This window comes from Balaenoptera musculus, chromosome 4, assembly GCF_009873245.2.
Source record: "Balaenoptera musculus isolate JJ_BM4_2016_0621 chromosome 4, mBalMus1.pri.v3, whole genome shotgun sequence".
Classification (NCBI taxonomy): domain Eukaryota; kingdom Metazoa; phylum Chordata; class Mammalia; order Artiodactyla; family Balaenopteridae; genus Balaenoptera; species Balaenoptera musculus.
Genome location: NC_045788.1, coordinates 39,702,462 through 39,723,024, shown reverse-complemented (window position 1 = coordinate 39,723,024; position 20,563 = coordinate 39,702,462). Strand labels below are relative to the sequence as shown.

At 44.3% G+C, this 20,563-nt stretch overlaps 1 protein-coding gene across 1 annotated transcript; it reads right to left on the bottom strand.

Moving 5' to 3' along the window:
* Positions 1–524: 524 nt before the first annotated feature.
* C4H3orf80 (chromosome 4 C3orf80 homolog) lies at positions 525–1,265 on the bottom strand. Its single transcript, XM_036851058.1, has one exon. The coding sequence runs from the start codon at positions 1,263–1,265 to the stop codon at positions 525–527; it is 741 nt and encodes a 246-aa protein (XP_036706953.1).
* Positions 1,266–20,563: the final 19,298 nt, after the last annotated feature.

The following is a 20,563-nucleotide window of genomic DNA, read 5'->3' as shown; positions in this document are numbered from 1 at the left end:
GGGAGGGATTCGACCACACCTAGGTGCTGCTCTTCCAGCACTGACCCGCGCGCATCAGTCTCCAGTCACGGCTCACCTCCTCGCCCTCCGCCCATCCTGGGAGACCTTTACCTGTCCAGGCGAGAGGGAAAGGAGTGGAACTGCGTCCCTCTCGCTTCATCCCTAAAGGTTACTGCCCTTCTCCCGAAGCTCATATGTTCTCTGATTCGGGAACCAGGCGCTTACAAGTGAACTCAAGCCGAGGCGAGGCTTAGGGCGGGGACGTCCTCCAAAGTTGCGCTCTGGGCTCGTCTGCTGCTGTCGCCCCCGCCGCGCGTGCCTAACGTTTCCTTGAACCGAATGAAACGTAGGGAAACTTAACATCCCGGGGGAGGCGGGGGTGGGGATGGCCCGAACCCAGTCTCCGGGCGACAGGCGGGGTCTGAGACAACTGGCGGCGGCGGCCGCGGCCCCCCCGGCCTTGCGTCCTACCCGTAGCCCCAGGCCCGGTTCTGTCCGCGTGGTCCTCGCGAAGCCCCGGGCGCTCAGATGAGCGGGAAGCGGACCTCGCCGCCGCCGTCGGACTCCCCGGCGCCTCCACCTCGCGGGTGGCCGAGCACCGACACGGGCAACACGACCTGCCCGGGACTGAGCTGCTGCAGCCGCATGGACTCCTCGTAGGTTGGCAGGTACTTGACCTCCTCGTAGCTGGGCAGCTGCAGGAAGACCGGCGACACTACGCGCAGCTCGTGCTCCGAGGCGCAGGAAGGGGCCGAGCGCCCGCCGCCTGCCCGGCCCCGGCCACCGCCTCCACTGTCCAGCAGCGAGTCCTGAGAGCCGGCGGCCGCCTCGTCCCGCAGCAGCGCGGGCGAGTCGTCGTCGTCGTTGTCGTCGGGCGGCCGCGCGGCCCCCGGCTGCCCGGCGCCCCCCGGTGGCCCCGGTCGCGCCTGTCCGCGCGGGTACCTGCGTGGGCTGGGACAGATGATGCGCTGCAAGAAGTAGCCGATGGCGAAGAGCACCAGCAGGATGAACAGCCCGGAGAGCTTGCGGACGAACCAGCCCACGTTGTCGAGGAAGGCGTGCAGCGGCAGCTTGCAGCAGCGCACCGCGGTGGCGTTGGCCGCGTCGCAGCAGCGCTCTCGCTCGCCGCACGCCAGCTCCGCGCAGCCCCCGCCGCCCCGCGAGGGCGCCACCAGCGCCAGCGCCAGCAGTAGCAGCAGCGGCAGCAGCGGTGGCGGCGCCGGCGCCACCGACAGGCCCTCGGCCGTGACCCCGGGTCCCCACATGGCCCGCGCGTACCGTTGCTAAGGTCCGGGGGCGCGGGGGGATCCGTCTGTCCGCGTGTCCGTCAGTCCCTCCCCGGGCGCTCCGCTCGGGTCCCGCGCGCCGCCTCCCTTGCCTCTGCTACCTGCGGCCGGAGCAGTCCTCACTTGGCCACGCTTGGGCGGAAGGAGGAGCCCGAGGCGCGCCGAGGCTGCGGGAGGCGGCCGCTTCCCGCGCCTGAACAGCCGCCTGAGCTTCTGACCTTAACCCCGCGCGCCCAGCCGCCCAGGCCGGGCGCAGGGCGTCCGGAACCGCCCAAGATGGCAGGGGCAGCCTGCGTGGGGCTGCCGTGGGCATCTTGGCCCCGGCCGGCCGCGCTCTTCCAAGCCCCCCTTGGCACCCTCCGGCGCTGGAAGGGTTAACGCTCTGCGCTCAGCCTGGGAGCCCCCTGATCTTGATTAAGTCAGCCGTCTCGCTCTTCCCCGCCACTCGGGTGGGGGCTCTTGCTCGCGTAGGTGTTTCAGTTTTAAATGATTGGATTTCCCCAGGAATGTTATTTAAATTGACTTGCGACTGGGATTCGCTTACCATCCTTCTTGTGATCTTTCTGATTAAAAATGGATGATGGCCATTAATGGCTAGCGCAGCCCCGCAGCAGTCCCAGAGCTTGGGGTGTTGGAGACCGCCGGGTGGTTCTGCTTTCAGGCAGATCCAAGGGGCTGGAAATCCGGTACCCACAGGAGACCTCCAGAACAGATAGAGAATTCTCCGGAGAGGCTAAGGTCACAACACCACGGAAGTATTCCCAGAGGGTCAGGGAGGACTCCGCCAAAGTGACCCAAGTTGACGAAGGAGAGAAGGCGTGCCTATTTCCCCAGGGGCTCATCCGACAAGCCCCCACTGAGCTCAAGGGACAGAGCAGGGATTTGGGTTTGGGGTAGAAGGAGGCCTCTTCCCCAGCGTAAGTAACACATCTGTGAAGTGTCAAAGGGGAGTGTAAGTGGTTGGCAACGTTCCTGAGCGTTGATCTGCGTCTAAAGGGTCTTTTTCAAGGTTACTCTTGTTTGCAAAGTTTGCCTTAAAGGGAGTCTGTGCTCCCATTTAGCACATGGAGGCAAGTAGTCACCGCTCCGTGGTTAAGCTCCTTGGCACACACGGGAGGGATGGCAGTTACGCGGTCCCTGACACAGGCGCATCTGCTGGGTGGTGGCCTTAGAGCACCAGGAACCTGTGCTTCTATTAAGGCAGACTGAAACAGTCATCTTTGTAGGATTAATTAATTCCCTCACCCCTTAAACACTTGGTCCCCTTAAACACTTGACCAAACGGGAAATTCCATAGTCATTGAGAGAAAAAAGTAAAAGCAAAGGAAAAATATAGGAAAGCAAATATAATATAGGAAAGCAAAAATATAGGAAAGCAAAGGAAAAATATAAAAGCAAAGGAAAAATCTCCAAAGTGTCACTCAGACAAAACTACTTCATGTGAAGCTTAGTAGAGCACAGGTCCTTCTTTCTAAGCTCTCCTAAAGCCACAATATTTCTCTGTGCCATCATCTGTTTCTCTATAGGGAGGCCTAAAACCTATTTTGTAAAGACTGACTGACAAGGGGTTTCAAACTGTAGTAAGATAACAGGGTGGAAATGATTCATTTTAAAACAATGAAAATTGTATTATTCTTTCATTCACCCTTTCTTTTGCCAAATTTGCATTGAACATTTTCTATATTCAAGGAACTCTGCTAGGTGCTCAGCATTATGGAGAAATAAATGATTCCTCCCGAGCATGGAATAAACCCAGGTCTGCAGTCCTAGCCACTGCTAAATGGAGTACAGTAAAGGAGAGATTCCACAGAGGGAAAGAAATGGCCGTTTCCTCTGTGATCATGACTTGTTCTTACTTTCCCAAAGGAGGAATAAAATTAATGGGTTTCAAACAGTCTCAAAGGTGAAAGCAGTTCACAGATTGAGATGGACTTTGAGTATGAAATTGAAAAAAGTGTGAAGATCTCTTTGGGTTTTTATTATCTGATCTTTTAGGATTTCTGCTAGTCATAGTAGGAGCAATGGCGAAAGTAAAGGGGAAGTTGTACGATTGATGATGCATAAATGAAAGTGTCCTGCTTATTGTTATTTTGAAATTACTTAACAAACAGCATTTAATTTGTTTAATTTCTGTTTGCCTTTAAGAGAGTTAGAATTTGTTTGCAGACCATTAGGACACAGTAGAAAAACAGTATAGATCTTATATAAAATAAAACATTGGCAGGGTTATTTATATGAAAACAAAGAAAAGGATGAGGTCTGCAAAATGAGTATAGAATGGATTTTTATTTGATTTTTTTTCTTTCCAAATTGATAGTCCCAAAGCATCATCCATTAGAGACCCTCTACAGAAACCGGCGCCTCTTTATTTCTTCTCTGATCTCTCAGTCTCACTTAATTCATTTTTATTTGCAATGTAATTTACTGTGTACAACCTTTTGAAGGAAAGAAAAGAAACTCTATAGCTTTAAAAGCCCCAGAAAAGACATGATCTTCACTACTCAGCGTCCTTATTCTTTATATTTGTTTAACACAAAAATAAATGTGTTAGCTCTCAGGAAGTCATAAATTCAAGCCACTTAGTGAGGAAGATGGTATTTAATTATATGTTCCATAGAATAATTGAAAGATAAAGGAAGATCACAATGTAAAAATTAAAAAGAAACCTTATTTTGTTGAAAATTGGCACTAAATTGTGTGTAAATAAGTGTGTGCAAGAGTAAAAAAACAGATGGAAGGGGGATGGGGACTGACTTTTATCCAAAAAGCATGGTCTCTTGGAGTACAGCTTGATAAAAATTAAGAACAATTAACTGCTTTATCTTGCTGTGGTGCTTGAAGAATATTTTTTGAAAAATGTATCTTCCTCTTTATTTACATTCATGTGAATGAATGCCTAATGAGCCATACTTTTCAACATTTTAGAACAGAAGAAAGTAAACAGAACACAACCAAACTGGCTGCTGTTTCACCTGTGCTTCTGGAAGCTGTCCTGATAGCTTGAGAAAGAGTGGGTGGCCCCATCATGCAACTTTCTGTTCTGTCACATGGTGCCTGGTCCAGAAGGGAGTTTCTCTCTGATGTCTGCTGACTGGGAGTTCGTGCCTTTAAACCTGGGAAGCAATAGCTCTGCCCTGTTCTCGTCCCTCCTTCTTAAGGTCTAAACATGGGCAGTTAAGACCTTGTAAACCATCCAGTCTCTAAGAACCCCCTTTTCAGGTGTGCAGCATTTTTCCTTCCTACTAACTTGCCTGCTCATTTTACGGTCTCCCTCCATTTGCAGTATGGTCTCCCTGAGCAACAGTAAATTGAGGGTTTTATGATAAATAGTGTATATTTGCATAAATGGGCCTACCTAGAAATGATTTGTGATCTGAAATAGTCTGCTTTGAAGTTCTCTTCAAATCGTATTTCTTTCATCATTCATTTAATAAATATTTATTGAGGGCCCACTCTGAACTGGGCATTCTGCTCTGTTCTGGTGACACTATGAAATCAAAGGGTTCCCTGTTTTCAGGGAGCTTGCTGGGGGAGGGGAGAGAGAAAAACAGACTGCTAATCAGTCAAATTAATGAATCACTAATTCCAGGCGAAGATCAATGATTATAAAGGAGAAATTCAGGGGCTCTGAGTTTTTACGCTGGATGGGGTCTGGGCTGGGGTGGGGTGGAGGTGTCAGCTGGAACGGTCTCCCTAAGAAAGAGCTCCTTAGGAAAGGACAAGGCTAAGAGAAACGATGTGCTCCAGGCAGAGGAAACTTCATGGGGACCAGTTCCCCAGCTGGGAGGACCCTTCACACGTCATCTCTTATGCTTGGGACAAAGCCTGTGTAATTTCTACCTCCACAGCTGAGACCCTCTCATAGGTTGGCTTTAAGAAGCGTCAAGCCATGCCTCACTGTTGTTCAGTTGTAAGCCAAATCCGGTTCCCTGCAGGGTCTGTAACCGGTTGTGTGAATACAGTTACCTCTGCAGTCCTGCTCAATCTTTCCCTGGAGACCAGGAAAGTTCCAGCACTCTTTCCTGTTTCCTCCACCTCCACTCGCCGGACTTGGAGTACAGTCTGGCTTTCCTTTCAACTCTGTGGGTCGGCAGCTCGCTGACAAGAGGCTTTCATCAAGCCAAATGCTTGAAGTAGGAGAAAAGTCAGAGTGAGATGGTTTGTACCTTTTGTTCAATTTAGGCACAAAAGGAAACAGAAATCTTTCTCCCATGCTTGAAGTTAGAAACAAAAGATTGAGTATATTCAGGCTCTTAGGAAAATAATAACATCTATGTTTGTATTTGGCCTTTCAGCTTTCAGAGTACTTGTCCATGCATTGTTTTGTTTTCTCCTCCCTACATTCCTGTGAAATGGGTTGAGGTTATTCTTACCCCTTTTTCCAGGTGAAGAGAGGTTAAAAACATCCCGCAGAGTAAGTTGGTGGCTGCACTGAAGGTGGGATCCAAGGCTTGTGAATCCAAGTCTGGTTAAAAAGGGTGGGAAGACTCTCACTTCCTCACTGACTTGGGCCGGGCCCAAAGGACCCCTGGGGTGAGGCACTTGTGTTCCCTCTGACAACTTCGGGTGCATTAAGAGGCCATTGACAAGGAAAATAGAGCTAGACTCTATTCCGGACCATGAATACGAGATTCTTCTGAGGACGTAAAGCTTTTATTTCTGTCACTTTTGTGGCCACTTTCAGTAACCCATTAGTAACGGTTTAGGTAATAATGTGATAGGTCAGCTATTTTTGTATGCATTTCTGAAAACAAAAAAATAAATTCCCTTCCTTCATTATTTTACACTCTTTACACGTGAACTAGGCCATCTAATGCGCATCAATATGCTAATGGTACATGCTGGAGAAAGTAAGTATATACTGGGTTCTGAAACGCAAAATGAATGTATGACATTATTTATCAATGACTTAACTTTCTCTATTTAATTTTGCTTTATTACAATTTATCAGTTAATTTCTCATGGCAAACTTTCCTTTTTATTGCTGGAAATATAAAAATCAAACCATAAATATTATGAGAGATATTTAGTGAGGCCAAGAAGATCTGAAATTAGAACTGCAGTTATATCAGCTGAATGAATTTCTTTCTCACTCATACTTTTTAAAATGGTCAGATTGCTGAAGTTAGAATATATCTGTCAGTAGACTGATGTACCAGCCAAATGCTCACACTGGCAGACAAATCACATAGCATGAAATTATTTCATAATGAAATAATTTCATAAGGATGAAGTAATTTCATAAGGTGAAACATTTTTATGCTCCATTATTTTGACTCGAAACTAGTAATATGCTCTGCCTCCCTTTCATTACAAAGAAAAATTGGCTGTTAATACCTCCTTCTGAATATTCTCTGTAGAACTGGATGGAGCATGAGATGCCTGCTGTTGCTCAGGATCCTGCCCAGGACCACACAGTTCCAGGGCAGCGGGACCAGGCGCACTGACGCTGAGCTGCCCATTGGTCCCCGGGCAGGGCTGTGGTCCGTCTACCCACTACCCTGCTTCTAATGTTAAATGGCATGGAATAACTGTCTTCCAAGACACTTGCCTTAAAAGATTGTGCATATAGCCAAATATCCAAAATTTCCCTTAACAATTTTCATTTATGCAGATCTACATTTATGTAGATTTATGCAATGATGAATTTTTAAACAGCCTTTTGGGTCTAATCTTAAATTTCCTTTTCATTTTGATTTTCTACTTCTTTCCTTCCTACACCCTTTACTTCCATAAATGACTACCTGAGACAGCAGCCAAGCCCCCTGCTTTAGAGACATTGTCTTTTCCCTTTGGCTGTGCCCTCCACCAGGAATTCTCTTTTCCCACCTCTGTAGGTCAGAACCACGTAAGACACAGCTCCAATGTCACTTCCTCTCCAAAATTTATACTACTCATCCCCAAATCCACTGTCCCCAGCTAGAAGTTATCTCTTTCTTCTCAGAATCCCTAACATCATCTCTCATTTGTGGCAATTCTCATTTTCTACCTCATATTTCAGGTGGTTGTGTATATACCTTAATCCTGGGGTTTCTAGAAATCCATTCACGGCAGTAGGCTTTGTGTCTGGGCCCCTGTAGAATAGTGGTTTCCATCTCTCTGTGGACGGGCACCATTTTGACTAATACTTTGGGAAGCTCACCTGGAGGGTTCCCCGGCTCACACACTACCTTCCCCCCATTGCTATGTTGTCTGAATGTTAACTCCTGCCTGCTTTCCTGTGCACAATTAGAAATTCATGAGGCGAAGTTCTCAGATGTTCCTGTCAGCACACCATCTTCCTATAGTCCCGATTGGCTGTTAGGTCACTCTTCTTACTTCCCGCAGCAAGGTTTATCCTGCTGACCACAAGTCACAGGACCCTCTCTGTTCATCATTCCGTGGGACAGGCATCACCATGCATGCGTGGTGCTCAGCTGGGACAAAATGGATCGATCAGAGTTGGGAGCACATCTATGAAGAGCTTACAGCACTCCAGAAGGCCATGGCCACATCATTTAGGAATCTCTGCCTTGGCAACTTGAACATCATAGGTGCTAAATGCATTTTTATGGAATTAATTTACCTAAGAGTATGACTCTTCATATTTTCAACATGTAGCCCTCTCTTGAGTAACAATACCATGGTTTTGCTACCTGCAGAATGAAGTATTTTACTTACGTATTCTTTCAAGCAGAAAGAGGATTTTCCCCTTGTTAGAGTGACCAGAGATTTAGAGAACAAGCTTTTATTTACCCAGTGATTTGCCTCTTGAAGCCCATTAGCTCCAGCTACTGGAAGACACAATTTTCACATTTTAACTGTTAATACCTGGGCCAGTCTTGGGCGTTTTAACTTTTAGATCCATTCTTCAACATTTACAGCTCTGCCCTGTATCATAGGAGGGCTGATCCCTAGAGGGTACCTTTCCCTGTTATTGGGATTCTGGCAGGGTTCAGCCAGTGGGAGGTTGGAGGGGGGGATAAAGGGAGAAGCTAGTGGGGGCTCTGGCAGCTCTTTCATGGCTCCCATAGGTGTGTGGAGGGCAACCCCAGTCCCCAGGGTGCCGTAGGAACACTTCCCCTTTCCCACTGTTGCTCATCCCCGGGCTGCTCCACCATCTCCTGGGGGTTTCTTAGCTCTTCCTGTGTAACCAGTCACTTGTATTTAATTCCCTCTGTTTTAAGTGCTCAGAATGGTTTGTTTTTCTGCTTGGACCTTGACTGATACAGTGCCCCTGAACTACCTTCTCCAGTTCTAGGGACGCAAAGATGACAAATTACATGATTCCTCTGCTTGTATAGATTGAAGGGAGTAGTGTTCGCCACTCTGTTGCCTAAGACTGGCACCCATCCATGTGGAAAAGTTGGCCTCAATTGCAAGTGACAGTAGACAGTGTTAGTACTGCTCTGTGACCTTGGGCACATAATCTCTGGGTCTGCATTTCCTCATCTGTAAAATAAAGGGTATAATAATACCTACCTTGTAGAGTTGTTGTGAGGATTAAATGAATGAACACATATAGAGTGCTTAGAACACTGTTTGGCACATAGAAAACTCTAAATAAGTGTTAACTATTATTATTTACCAAAAAGAGCTCATTATCTTTTCTTACCTGTTAGTTTAATTCTGAAAATGGTGAAGTACAAAGCTAATTTGTTTTAGGGTTATCATGACTTTATTAGATTTGTAACTTGTCTTCCTGAATCAGCCAAAGACAAATGGAACCCATTAACTTTGCAGAATTTAATATTTGGCCTGAGCTTTATCATTGGCAATGCTATAAGAATTAGCCACATAAATTTGTTACTGCATTTGGAAAATGGTTGGAAGCATTGTGTCGCCTATGAAATTCTCCCTTTTGAATGATTTCTTTTAGAATTCAGTCCAAAAAAGCCTTGTTTCCTTATGAACTTGTCAGAGCTTTCTCCTTTTTCATCATGGTTATTATGCAAATGGCCATGAATCGCTTTTGGTTTTGGTTGCTGGGGAGTTCAGAACTAAATTTAAAGTTTAGTTATAACATTTGTGCTGGTTCCCACCCCCCATATTTATGTTTCTACTTTAATATGGCCTTGGTTTTCTAATTCAATTTATTTTTTGTTTGATTCCATTCATATTTCGCCATTTGTATAAGTGTTATGAATTATAGCAAATTCTTTGTGGAATAGGATGTGACATAAATAAATAACACTAAATTTAATTTGTAGGGTTTTTGGAGCGTGCTGTGAGTTTTCCATCAATATGTTATTCTGCATTGCCAAATTCCTTTTAGAAATTAATCTCACCAGGGTGGGGGAGAGGGGAAGGGATGGGTTGGGAGTTTGGGATTAGTAGATGCAAACTATTGTTTATACAATGGATATAAACAACAAGGTCCTACTGTATAGCACAGGGAACTATATTCAATATCCTGTGATAAACCATAATGGAAAAGAATATGAAAAAGAATCTATATATATGTATAAGTGCATCACTTTGCTGTACAGCAGAAATTAACACAACATTGTAAATCAACTATACTTCAATAAAATAAATTTTAAAAAAAGAAATTAATCTTAAGGTAAAAAATTATATTTGTAGGTAGCTGTATTTCTCAGCACGGCCCATCTTGGGAAGTTGAAGTGGTTTGGTCACATGCCTCAGTCATTTTTATTTCAGAATCAATTATAATAGACTGCCAAAGTCTTACAGAGCATGAATTCTATGGAATGTTATTGTCATTTGGAAAAAGAGTTTTGTGGTCAAGTAAGTTTGGGAAATGCCCAGTTACAGAAAATCATGTGAGTTTCACTGCTTCAGGATTTTTCAGAGCCTTTAATTTGTTAAGATACGTTGTGATTCTCTAAGAGGAAACAATATAAAGTAGCATTTTCCCAACTTGCATGATCAAGGAACTCTCTCCACACTCCTAAGCTGCCATTTTTTTTTTTCTTTAGTTGAAACTCCAGTTAATATTTTGAGGAGTTAGGGTTCTCTTATATAGACTAATTTCCCATAGACTGGGTTTTCCCTGCATAATTTAGGCAAGTACCACTTTTTAAATAAGTCTACAAGAAAATAGGGCTGTTCACCACCAACTAAGAGCATTCCTTACAATCAGGAATCTTGAAGATTTCTTAAAAATTCATCTTATTGTAATAATAAAAGCAGATTCTTTGGAAGTAGATGTACATTTTTATTGCTGGGGCCTCGATGTTTCTGCTTAAAATCTACTAGTCTGGACAGAAATATAAAATCAATGACCATGTCACTAATGTGACATATAAACTGTTCAATATCATGGAGCCATAATTTAGTTTTAGACAGAGTCAGTTTAAAAATAAGTCTAAGAGGGACTTCCCTGGTGGTCCAGTGGTTAAGACTCCATGCTACCAATGCAGAGGGTGCAGGTTCGATCCCTGGCCAGGGAACTAAGATCCCACATGCCATGTGACATGGCCAAAAAAAAAAAAACCTTAAAAATGAGTCTAAGAATAGAGTTAAAAGGATCAAGCTGTGAATATAAGAATTTTTTAAATGACGTGCTTGGGAAATAAAAGTAATTACTTTTTTTTTTAACATCTTTATTGGAGTATAATTGCTTTACTATGGTGTGTTAGTTTCTGCTTTATAACAAAGTGAATCAGCTATATATATACATATATCCCCATATCTCTTCCCTCTTGCGTCTCCCTCCCTCCCACCCTCCCTATCCCACCCCTCTAGGTGGTCACAAAGCACCGAGCTGATCTCCCTGTGCTATGCGGCTGCTTCCCACTAGCTATCTATTTTACATTTGGTAGTGTATATAAGTCCACACCACTCTCTCACTTCGTCCCAGCTTACCCTTCCCCCTCCCCGTGTCAAGTCCATTCTCTACATCTGCGTCTTTATTCCTGTCCTGCTCCTCAAAAGTAATTGCTTTTGAGCACTTTTCCATATATAAACCTCAAACACAAGGCATAATTTTATTAAGATTGACAAGGCTAATCTATAATTAAAGCAGTTCAGAAAGACATTTAACAGTGATTTACTTTTTCTTAAAGCTGAACAAAACGGATCCTGTTAAGTGGAACAATCTAATAATACAGGATTCTGGCTGCCTGTCTTTGGTTCCAGAGAGTATAGTGGTGCTGGCTCCAGAATTCTACATTCCTCTGTTTATGTGGACGTTTATTCCCAGAGAGCCTCTCTTCCAGCGCGGTTTTCCTACCATAACCAGAGTCAAAACAGCTAACAGAAATACAACAGCATTTGTTTCATGCTTAACTTTTACAAAATGCTTGCACATATATCATCTTGTTCATTTTAACGAGATGGATCAGAAAAGCGTTAGTAGGGACAATTATGCTGCATGGTTAGGAATTTAAGCCATGGAATCAGACAGACCTGGTTTTAAATCTGGCTCTACCACTAGTTCTGGAACCTTGGGCAAGTCACCTAATTGCTCCAAGCCTCAGTTTCCTCCTCTATAAAATGGGAGTAATAATAGAATCTAATTTCTAAGGTTATGTGATGCTTAAATGAGTTAATCCAAAGTGCTTAGTGCAGAGTAAATGCTCATTAAGTACATTATTTTAGATAATGTAGAAGAAAGTGAGATTCAAGAGAGTGACTTGTTCAAAGTTGCAGAAGAAGGAAGAGCTAGGGTTTAAACCCTGATCTTGTCATGCCTAGGAGGGAAACCAGAAGAGCCCTGTGCTTACAGATGGCTGCCTGTCTGGTGAGCTCTCTGCTGCCCTTAACAAGGCTCTAGCACATGACCTACCATAGCATTAGTAGACAGGGTGTGTGGGGTGGTTGGAAGTGCACGTGTTTTAGAATTAGGCGGACAGGAGTTCAAATCCAAGTGCTGCCACTGGTTTGCCCAATTAGCTCAGTGAAATTGTGATAATGATACCTCTTTTCAGGATCATTGTGAGAATTCAGTGAGATGATGTATGTAAAGTGGCTGGTACATGATAAGCTCTCAATAGAGGTTGGTCATTGTTCAGAACTGATGTGAGGTTTTGGCGGGGGCGGTGGGGGGGGGGCTCTGCATCAATCTGGAGAGAATAAGAATGGCCCCAGTCCTCGACCAAAGGGGTGGAGATGTACATGTGAATTTTATTCCCTCTACTCAGATATAAAGAAAGAGATAGAAAGGCTTCTCATCCCCATTATTTTTTAACAATCTTGTTTATAAACTTTATCTGCATAATCCAAAATAAAATATTAAAGCCCATTAACAGGCTCTCAGAAGTAACATTTTGGCAAGCTCTTCCGAGCATGTTTCTCATCTTGGGTTTTGTAGTTACAGTTAGTCAATATATACTTCTAGATATAATTTAAAGTTTACGCTTAAATACTAGAGGCTTAAAAGAACATCAGAGAATGGAATATTAAACATTGCCCCACTGATGCTTGATATTAACTACTGTCACTGGAGTAATATAAGCATTTAGGTGTTACAAAAGTGATATCTTGAATTCTGTGAGCCTGACAAGGAGGTTAAGGAGCAGAAGCAGAATGTACTCCCCTGGGGAGGAGGGGACGGCTTTACTAAAAAGGGGAAACGTAAGCTGAAGCTTGAAGGAGGAGTTGGGACAGAAAAAGACACTGAGAACTGTGGGTCATTGTAACGTAAAGTGTGTATAACAGTTCTTATAGTCTAATGATTTAGAACAAATGCACGTGTAATGGATTAAATGTTTGTGTCAGCCCCAAATTCATTTGCTGAAATCCTAACCTCCAGTGTGTGTGAAGATATCTGGAGACAAAGCCTTTGGGAGGTAGTTAGGTCATGAGGGTGGAGCCCTCATGAATGGGATTAGTGCCCTTTTAAAAGGGACCTCAGAGAGCTCTCTGCTCTCCTTCTGCCATGTGAAGATAAAATGAGAAGGCAATCTGCAACCCTGAAGAGGGCCTTCATCAGAACCTGACCATGCTGGCACCCTGATCTTGGACTTCCCAGCTTCCGGAACTGTAAGAAATAAATTTCTGTTGTTTATAATATACCCAGGCTATGGTACTTTGTTATAGCAGCCCAAACTGACTAAGAGAGCAAGAGCCTGAGAATACATATAACTATAAAATTGATAGGTAATTCAATTTTCCCCAGGTCTATGGCAATAATCATGTTTCCCTGCCTCTCACCTCTCCTCCCCTCCTCCACCCCCTGGTATAAAAGTAAGGCATCCAAATTCTTTCAACATTGTGGTAGATTTTATTTTCCAAAGACAAGTGAACCGATATATATATATATGTATGTATATATTCCATCTCACATGCTCTTACGATGTGACATTAACATGCTTCCATCAAGACAAGAGCTGGGGTATACGGTCCTTCTCCTTGAACCAACAGAACACAGCAGAGGTGGCTCTGGATGATTTCCAAGGCTAGGTCATAAAAGGTAACATGGGGCTTCCCTGGTGGCGCAGTGGTTGAGAGTCTGCCTGCCAATGTGGGGGACACGGGTTTGGGCCCTGGTCTGGGAGGATCCCACATGCCACAGAGCGGCGGGGCCCGTGAGCCACAATTACTGAGCCTGCGCGTCTGGAGCCTGTGCTCCGCAACGGGAGGGGCCGCGATAGTGGGAGGCCCATGCACCGTGATGAAGAGTGGCCCCCGCTTGCCGCAACTGGAGAAGGCCCTCACACAGAAACGAAGACCCAACACAGCCATAAATAAATAAAAATAAATAAATTAAAAAAAATATTTACAGAGTCATAATAATATCAATACTATAAAAAAAAAAAAAGGTAACATGGCTTCCACGCAGCTCTATCTCTTGCAGCACTCACTCTTGGAACCATGCTCAGGCCACCTGGAGAAGCATCGTGTGGATGCTCCAGCTGACTGTCCTAGCAGGGCCCCCAGCAGCAGCAGCATCAACCACCAGACATGTAATGATTCTAGTTCCTGGCCTTTGATTCTCCAGCCAAGGCTCTGGACTTTGAGGAACAGAACCAAGCCAGCCTTGCTGTGCCCCATTTGAATTTCTGACCTGTAGGAACTATAGGAGATAATAAATGCTTATTGTTGTCCTAAGCCTCTGAGTTTTGGGATGATTTACTCCACGGCCATACTAATCAGAGCGAATGTCTCTCGCCAGTTATTTCTGTGAATCCCTGGGGGTGTTTCAGTTGTGTCATGAACAGTTCTTCTCAGGCTGTTCAGCTATGTTTCCTGGGCAAAGGTTGCTGCTCAAGAAGCTGTGTAAAGCACAATGCCTCACTATCGTCACTACTGCTAGGGCGCTGGTGTGATTATACCAGGTTAGGCTCATTTTGGAAACTTCACATGGAGCTGGAGAATCTTGATTAGTTGTTTGAAATTAGTTGAGAGAAGATGAAAAACCATTACCTAAAAGAGGAATAACATGTGCCATGATTTGGCGATATAGGCATGTATGTATAAGTGCTCTTCTGGGTACTTTTGGATACGTAATTTGTTGCGTGCTGGAGGTGGGGTAGGGGAATTCAGTTGCAGCGGGAGGCTGGTGAAGTTCCACTTAGGGGCACAAACCACAGGCAGTGTTATCCTTTTGGCTGGTACCCATTCAGTCATGGGATCTTAGCCTGCATACTCCACAGTCCCCATCCTTCTGGGGACCCTCCAGGGAAACTCTAGAGAATGTACTTTGAGGTACAAAAGGAGCCAGAAGATCCAATATATGTTTCAGCAAGAGGAGCTAGGAATCTACCACTGCTTCTGTAGTAGACTGATTCAAAGGGGAAACACCTAGAATCTTATTTGACTGGAAGTAACAGGAAACCTGAAGAAATGGTGGCTTAAACAAATAAGTGTTGTTGCTCTTATTTATTACCTCATGTAAAAGAAATCCAGTGGGAGGCAGCACAGAGATGATATGCAGTCCTGTGATGTTATCCTGTTGCCTCATGGTTACAAACATCAACTCCACCTCCAGACATCACTTCTGAGTTCCAGGCAGGAGGAAAAAGAAGGGCAAAATATAAAAAATATATACAAATAAAGAAAAGTAAAGTATATTCTACCCGTGGCTGCTATTGCCTTAAGGAGCTTTCCTAGAAGCTCTACCTGAACAATTCTATTTATACCACATTGGTGAGGATGAGTTATGTATCCATCTACCCCTAGTTGGAAGGGATCTGGGATATACAGTTGAGTAGTTAGGCACATTCTGCTCAAACCAAAATTGGGTATCTGGTGGTTTAAAAAAGTGTCTAGGACTTCCCTGGTGGCACAGTGGTTAAGAATCCGCCTGCCAATGCAGGGGACACAGGTTTGAGCCCTGGTCTGGGAAGATCCCACATGCCGCGGAGCAACTAAGCCCGTGTACCACAACTACTGAGCCTGCGCTCTAGAGCCCGCGAGCCACAACTACTGAAGCCTGTGCACCTAGAGCCCATGGTCTGCAAAAAGAGAAGCCACCACAATGAGAAGCCCGCGCACCGCAACAAAGAGTAGCCCCTGCTAGCTGCAACTAGAGAAAGCCTGCACACAGCAACGAAGACCCAACACAGCCAAAAATAAATAAATAAATAAATAAATAAACAAATTTATTAAAAAGAAAAGTGTCTATCACACGGGGTTTGCAGTCTCCCGAGTGTGTCATATTCCTGGGGCAGATGTTAGAGAAACTACATGGTATGCTAGAAAAAAGCATTGGCCTGGGGTCCAAAGGACTTAGACCAGACACTGCTGTGTGATATTGGGTAAAAGACTCACTTTCTCTGGGCCTCATTATCCCTACCTTTAAGAGTTACATATCATTGGGGAGGGGATATATGTATACATATAGCTGATTCACTTCATTGTACAGCAGAAACTAACACAACTTTGTAAAACAATTATACTCCAATTAAAAATAAATAAATAAAATAAAATGTAAAATGTAAAATGTCCAGTACAACAGCTGGACATAGGACACTTGCAAAAAAATTAGTTCCTCTTTATTTCCTCTTCCTCACATGGGTCTCTAAAGGATCTTAGTGAGGACCTTCAGAGCCCAGACCAGTCAGACTCTCCCAAGTTGCTCAGGTCCTTTTGCACAAGCAGGGAGTAAACCTCCCAACCTCCCTCGACCAGAATGAGGGACCCAGGGAGCCTGAACGCCACCCCTCCCCCACCCCATGCCAGGAGAGACTTGCAGCCGGACTACAGATATCACTGCATTGACTGTTCTGCAACCCCTTTTCTGAAGAAGTCCAAGCATGTGCAGGCATTTTGGGGGTGCCCCATGAACATTTCTGTGTACAAAGATGTGCTTAACTTAGATGGTTAGCATCTTTCCTTAGTCCTAGGATGTGGGCTACGTGGAATACAGGGTAAGAGTGGTCAGTTGGTGAGAGGTTACAGGCCTTGAAGAGTTCCTTATGACAATGGAAGCCATTTACGTGATGATATGATTAGATGGGTGCTTGAGTGATTTGGGAACCCAGGCTCCTTTCACCTTAGGCTCCTTCACCCTCACTTTATCTGCTGATTTGCCTAAAGCCAGTGGTGGGGGAAAGAGCTGGAAGATCCTGTGTGGGTAGTTCTTGTGGGCCAGCCCTGGAAGTAATGTGCATTCGTTGACTAGCAATCAGTTGCACGGCTATGTCTTACTGCAAGACAGGCTGGGAAATGCAATCCAGCTGTGTACACTGGATTGACAGGAGGAAATGGTGATCAGCTAGTCAGTATCTGCCATGGAGATGAGAACAAAGACCAGGTCAAAGAGATAGCTTTTTTTTTTTTTTTAAGGTGGTGGTTTTTTTTTTTAATTAATTAAGTAATTAATTTGTGGCTGCATTGGGTGTTCGTTGCTGAGCGCCGGCTTTCTTTTTGGTTGCGGCAAGTGGGGGCTACTCTTCGTTGTGGTGCGGGGGCCTCTCTTGTTGCAGAGCTCGGGCTCTAGGCACGCGGGCTCAGTAGTTGTGGCGCACGGGCTTAGTTGCTCCGCGGCATGTGGGATCTTCCCGGACCAGGGATCGAACCTGTGTCCCCTGCATTGGCAGGCGGATTCTTAACCACTGTGCCACCAGGGAAGTCCAAGAGATAGCTTTTGACTAATAAAACCTTAGGGCCAGAATGGATTCTTAAAGTCATGTAGACCATTCCCCTTATTTTGAACTTAGCTCCATTACAGATCAAGGCAACAAGCTTCAGACACTGTGGGAGACCCAAAGAGGAACACAATGCCCCCGTCCCTGCCCTGAAGGAGCACACAGTGTGGCGTGGAGGAAGAGGCAGGGGCAGGTGTGTTTATATGATATGTAAGGCAGATGGATGGTGCCAGATGACAGGGAGCCTTTCAGAGTGGTTAAGTCAAGGGTTAGTGATGTATATGTGTGAAGGTAGTACTATAAAGCTAGGAGCAGTTAATAAACATGAGCTTTATTTATTTATTTATTTTATTGAAGTATAGTTGATTTACAATGTTGTGTTAATTTCTGCTGTACAGCAAAGTGATTCAGTTATATATATATATGCGCATTCTTTTTTATATATTCTTTTCTATTATGGTTTATCATAGGATACTGAATATAGTTCTCTGTTCTATACAGTAAGTAGGACCTTGTTTATCCATTCCATGTATAAAAGCTTACATCTGCTAACCCCATCCTCCCACTCCATCCCTCCCCCGTCCCCCTCCCCCTTGGCAATCACAAGTCTGTTCTCTGTGTCCGTAAACATGAGCTTTAGACACATGGTTCTTAAAGCGTGGTCCCTGGACCAATAGCATCAGGCTCATTTGGGAACTTATTAGAATTGCAAATTCTTAGGCCCCTTCCCAGATCTACCGACTGAGGAACCTGTGGGGTGGGGCCCAGCAACCTGTGTTTTATCAAGCCCTCCATGTGATTCTAATACATAAAGTTTGCAAACCAGTGCTTTAGAGCGTATCAGCTCTGCAGATTTTTTTTTTTTGATGTTCAGACCTGTAAAACATCCTAGACTATGAAGGTTTTACCCGTTCTTCCCATGTTTATTCCAACTGCGTAAGAGCATTTCATAATCAAATATCAGTAGCATCTGAAACCTGAAGAAATTCCATAAAGTTATATGCGTGTATTTTCAACAATTTTTCACACTGTTATTTGTTATTAGTATGGTATTCTTTGGGGTCATGAAAGCATTTAAATCTAAAGATCAGCGCTTAATTGCATGGTTGGTCCTTGATGGTTTGTACACTTGCTATTTCATTTGGAATGAGCCATGGCTCATAGACTCTTCACTGTGTGCAGTAGCAGTGGTAGCAGGGAAACAACTAAGCATCCATCGACTTTGGTCACTGTTTGAGGTCAGAAGGGCCCATTTCTTCAGTGGGTTTCACTGCACATCACACCCTCGCCCAAATTTATTGTCAGAGCAGAGGTCAGAGGGCAGTGCCATGGGGGGGGGGGTTGCTGAGCCTTCGGTGGGGAGGTGCTAACAGCATTGCTGGATTAGGGGAAGTGGTAGCTTCTCTGAGAGGCAAGGAGGTGCTGGGAGGTATGAGAACCTTGCTTCTCAGTCCCACTTCTGCCACCACTAACTCTGAGACACTGCTGGTTTCTATTTCTATAAAATGAGAGAGCCAGGTTTGTTATGTGGTTCTTAACTTCTTTGGAGCCATGGTCCCCTTGGGAATCTCTGGAAGCTAGGACTCCTCTTCCCAGAAATCTGTCCATGTACCCCCGGGTCCACAGGCAAACCCTGGATTAGATGGTCTCTCCAAGCCATTCCAGCCCTGGTCTTGTTGAAAGTTCTGATGCTTCTATGTGGAAAGGGAAAGACCATTACTTAAATTCTGGAGATTAAGAAATTTTTCCATCCTTCATGACTCTGTGGCTGCTTAAGTCACATGCTGTAAAGAGCACCTTTAATCTAGTTTAATTAATCTAGTTAATTAAATTACCCTGATTTGGTAAATGGTTGGTCACCAGGTAGAGAAACGAGCAACTTATTCTCAGCCTCTGGATTCCAAAAACGGCCAAGAGTTCATTCTTTATTTAGAAAGTTAAAATAAAAGTTTTACATTTTAAGTTTTCATTTTTGACAGTGTTAGATAGGAAGCAGCCAATCAGAATTCTGGAGCTATCCAGCAGTAATTATCCTTCATCTGCTAATTTCTAAGCAGGAAAAATATGATTAAAATGAGCTTCCACACAGCTGTTGATTAGGCATAATGGCAAAGTAATCATCGTAAAGCTAATAATCAGAGCAGAGCTAACATTTGGAAAGTTATTGTTGTGTAACCAGAAGGCTATAAAAGCCAAAGATGACATGCAACTAACTAGAAAATTACACAAACTGCCACACACTTTTTTGTCTGTAATTCAACATCAGTTAAACAGAGAAAACTAAAATCAGTTAATTACATCAATTTTGAGGTCAACTTGCAACAGCTCAAAGCTCCATGATAAACAAACCACAATATTGAAAGCTTTTTTAAAAAATCAATAAATAAACAGCCATCATACTAGGAAAAGCTGCAACACATTTAACAGCACGTCAATAAATTCTAAACAAGCCTTGTACTTTGATGAGCTCAAGCTCCCTGTTACCTGCCCTCCCTGCCCCCTAATATGCATTCCCATTCCACTTGGGCAAGTGTGCCTGTGGCTTGGTGATGCTGTCATTGGACAGCTATTATAGACCTCTGCTGAGCAGTTCTTTGTAATTGCACAGCTCCCACTGGAAAACAGAGATTAATGAGCTCACAAATGGGACAGCACGAAATTTCAGATCTTGGGGTTGATAATGAAGCTGTTTAGGATGCTTGGTAACAGAATCACTTTCTTAAGTTTGTCGTCCAGAAGTCTGAAGTCAGTGGCATAAGTGGGAAGTTGGGCTAATGTGGAGGTACTCCAAACAGAGTAAGAGCAAATGGGGTTCTTGGCTTGTCTTTCATTGTGACCCTGATTGAAGACCATTGGACAAGATCTGTTAGGATTCTAACTGCAATCCATTGGAAATCATTGGCGAGCCAAGGGTGAACAAAGATAAATGTATATACTAGGGAGGAATGGTTAGATGCCCAGTGGTAGAGGAAACTGTGGCCCAAGGGTATACATGTTTAGGGTTACAACATCCGTTGTTGTTTTCTTTCTACTTTCACCTTCCCTTACTTTCTTTTTTTTTTTTTTAACAACAAATTCCTTAGAATTCTCTCTCACTATCCTGGGTGGAAGCACTGGATTTCGTCTACCAAGTGAACTAGGATATTTCCTGTAATGTCAAGTCATCCAGGCAAAATTTTTCAACAGAACCACCCCTACATTCCAACATCCTCCTTTTAATTTTTTCCTTTAAAAATAAATGTGCACTTTCAAAAGCCACTCAGCCTCCAGTACTCTGGTCATCCACTGCTTTGAGGCCATCCA

What these genes read in the sequence shown, in the direction of transcription:
- C4H3orf80 (XM_036851058.1), bottom strand. Translation starts at nt 1,265, where the DNA reads ATGTGGGGACCCGGGGTCACGGCCGAGGGCCTGTCGGTGGCGCCGGCG.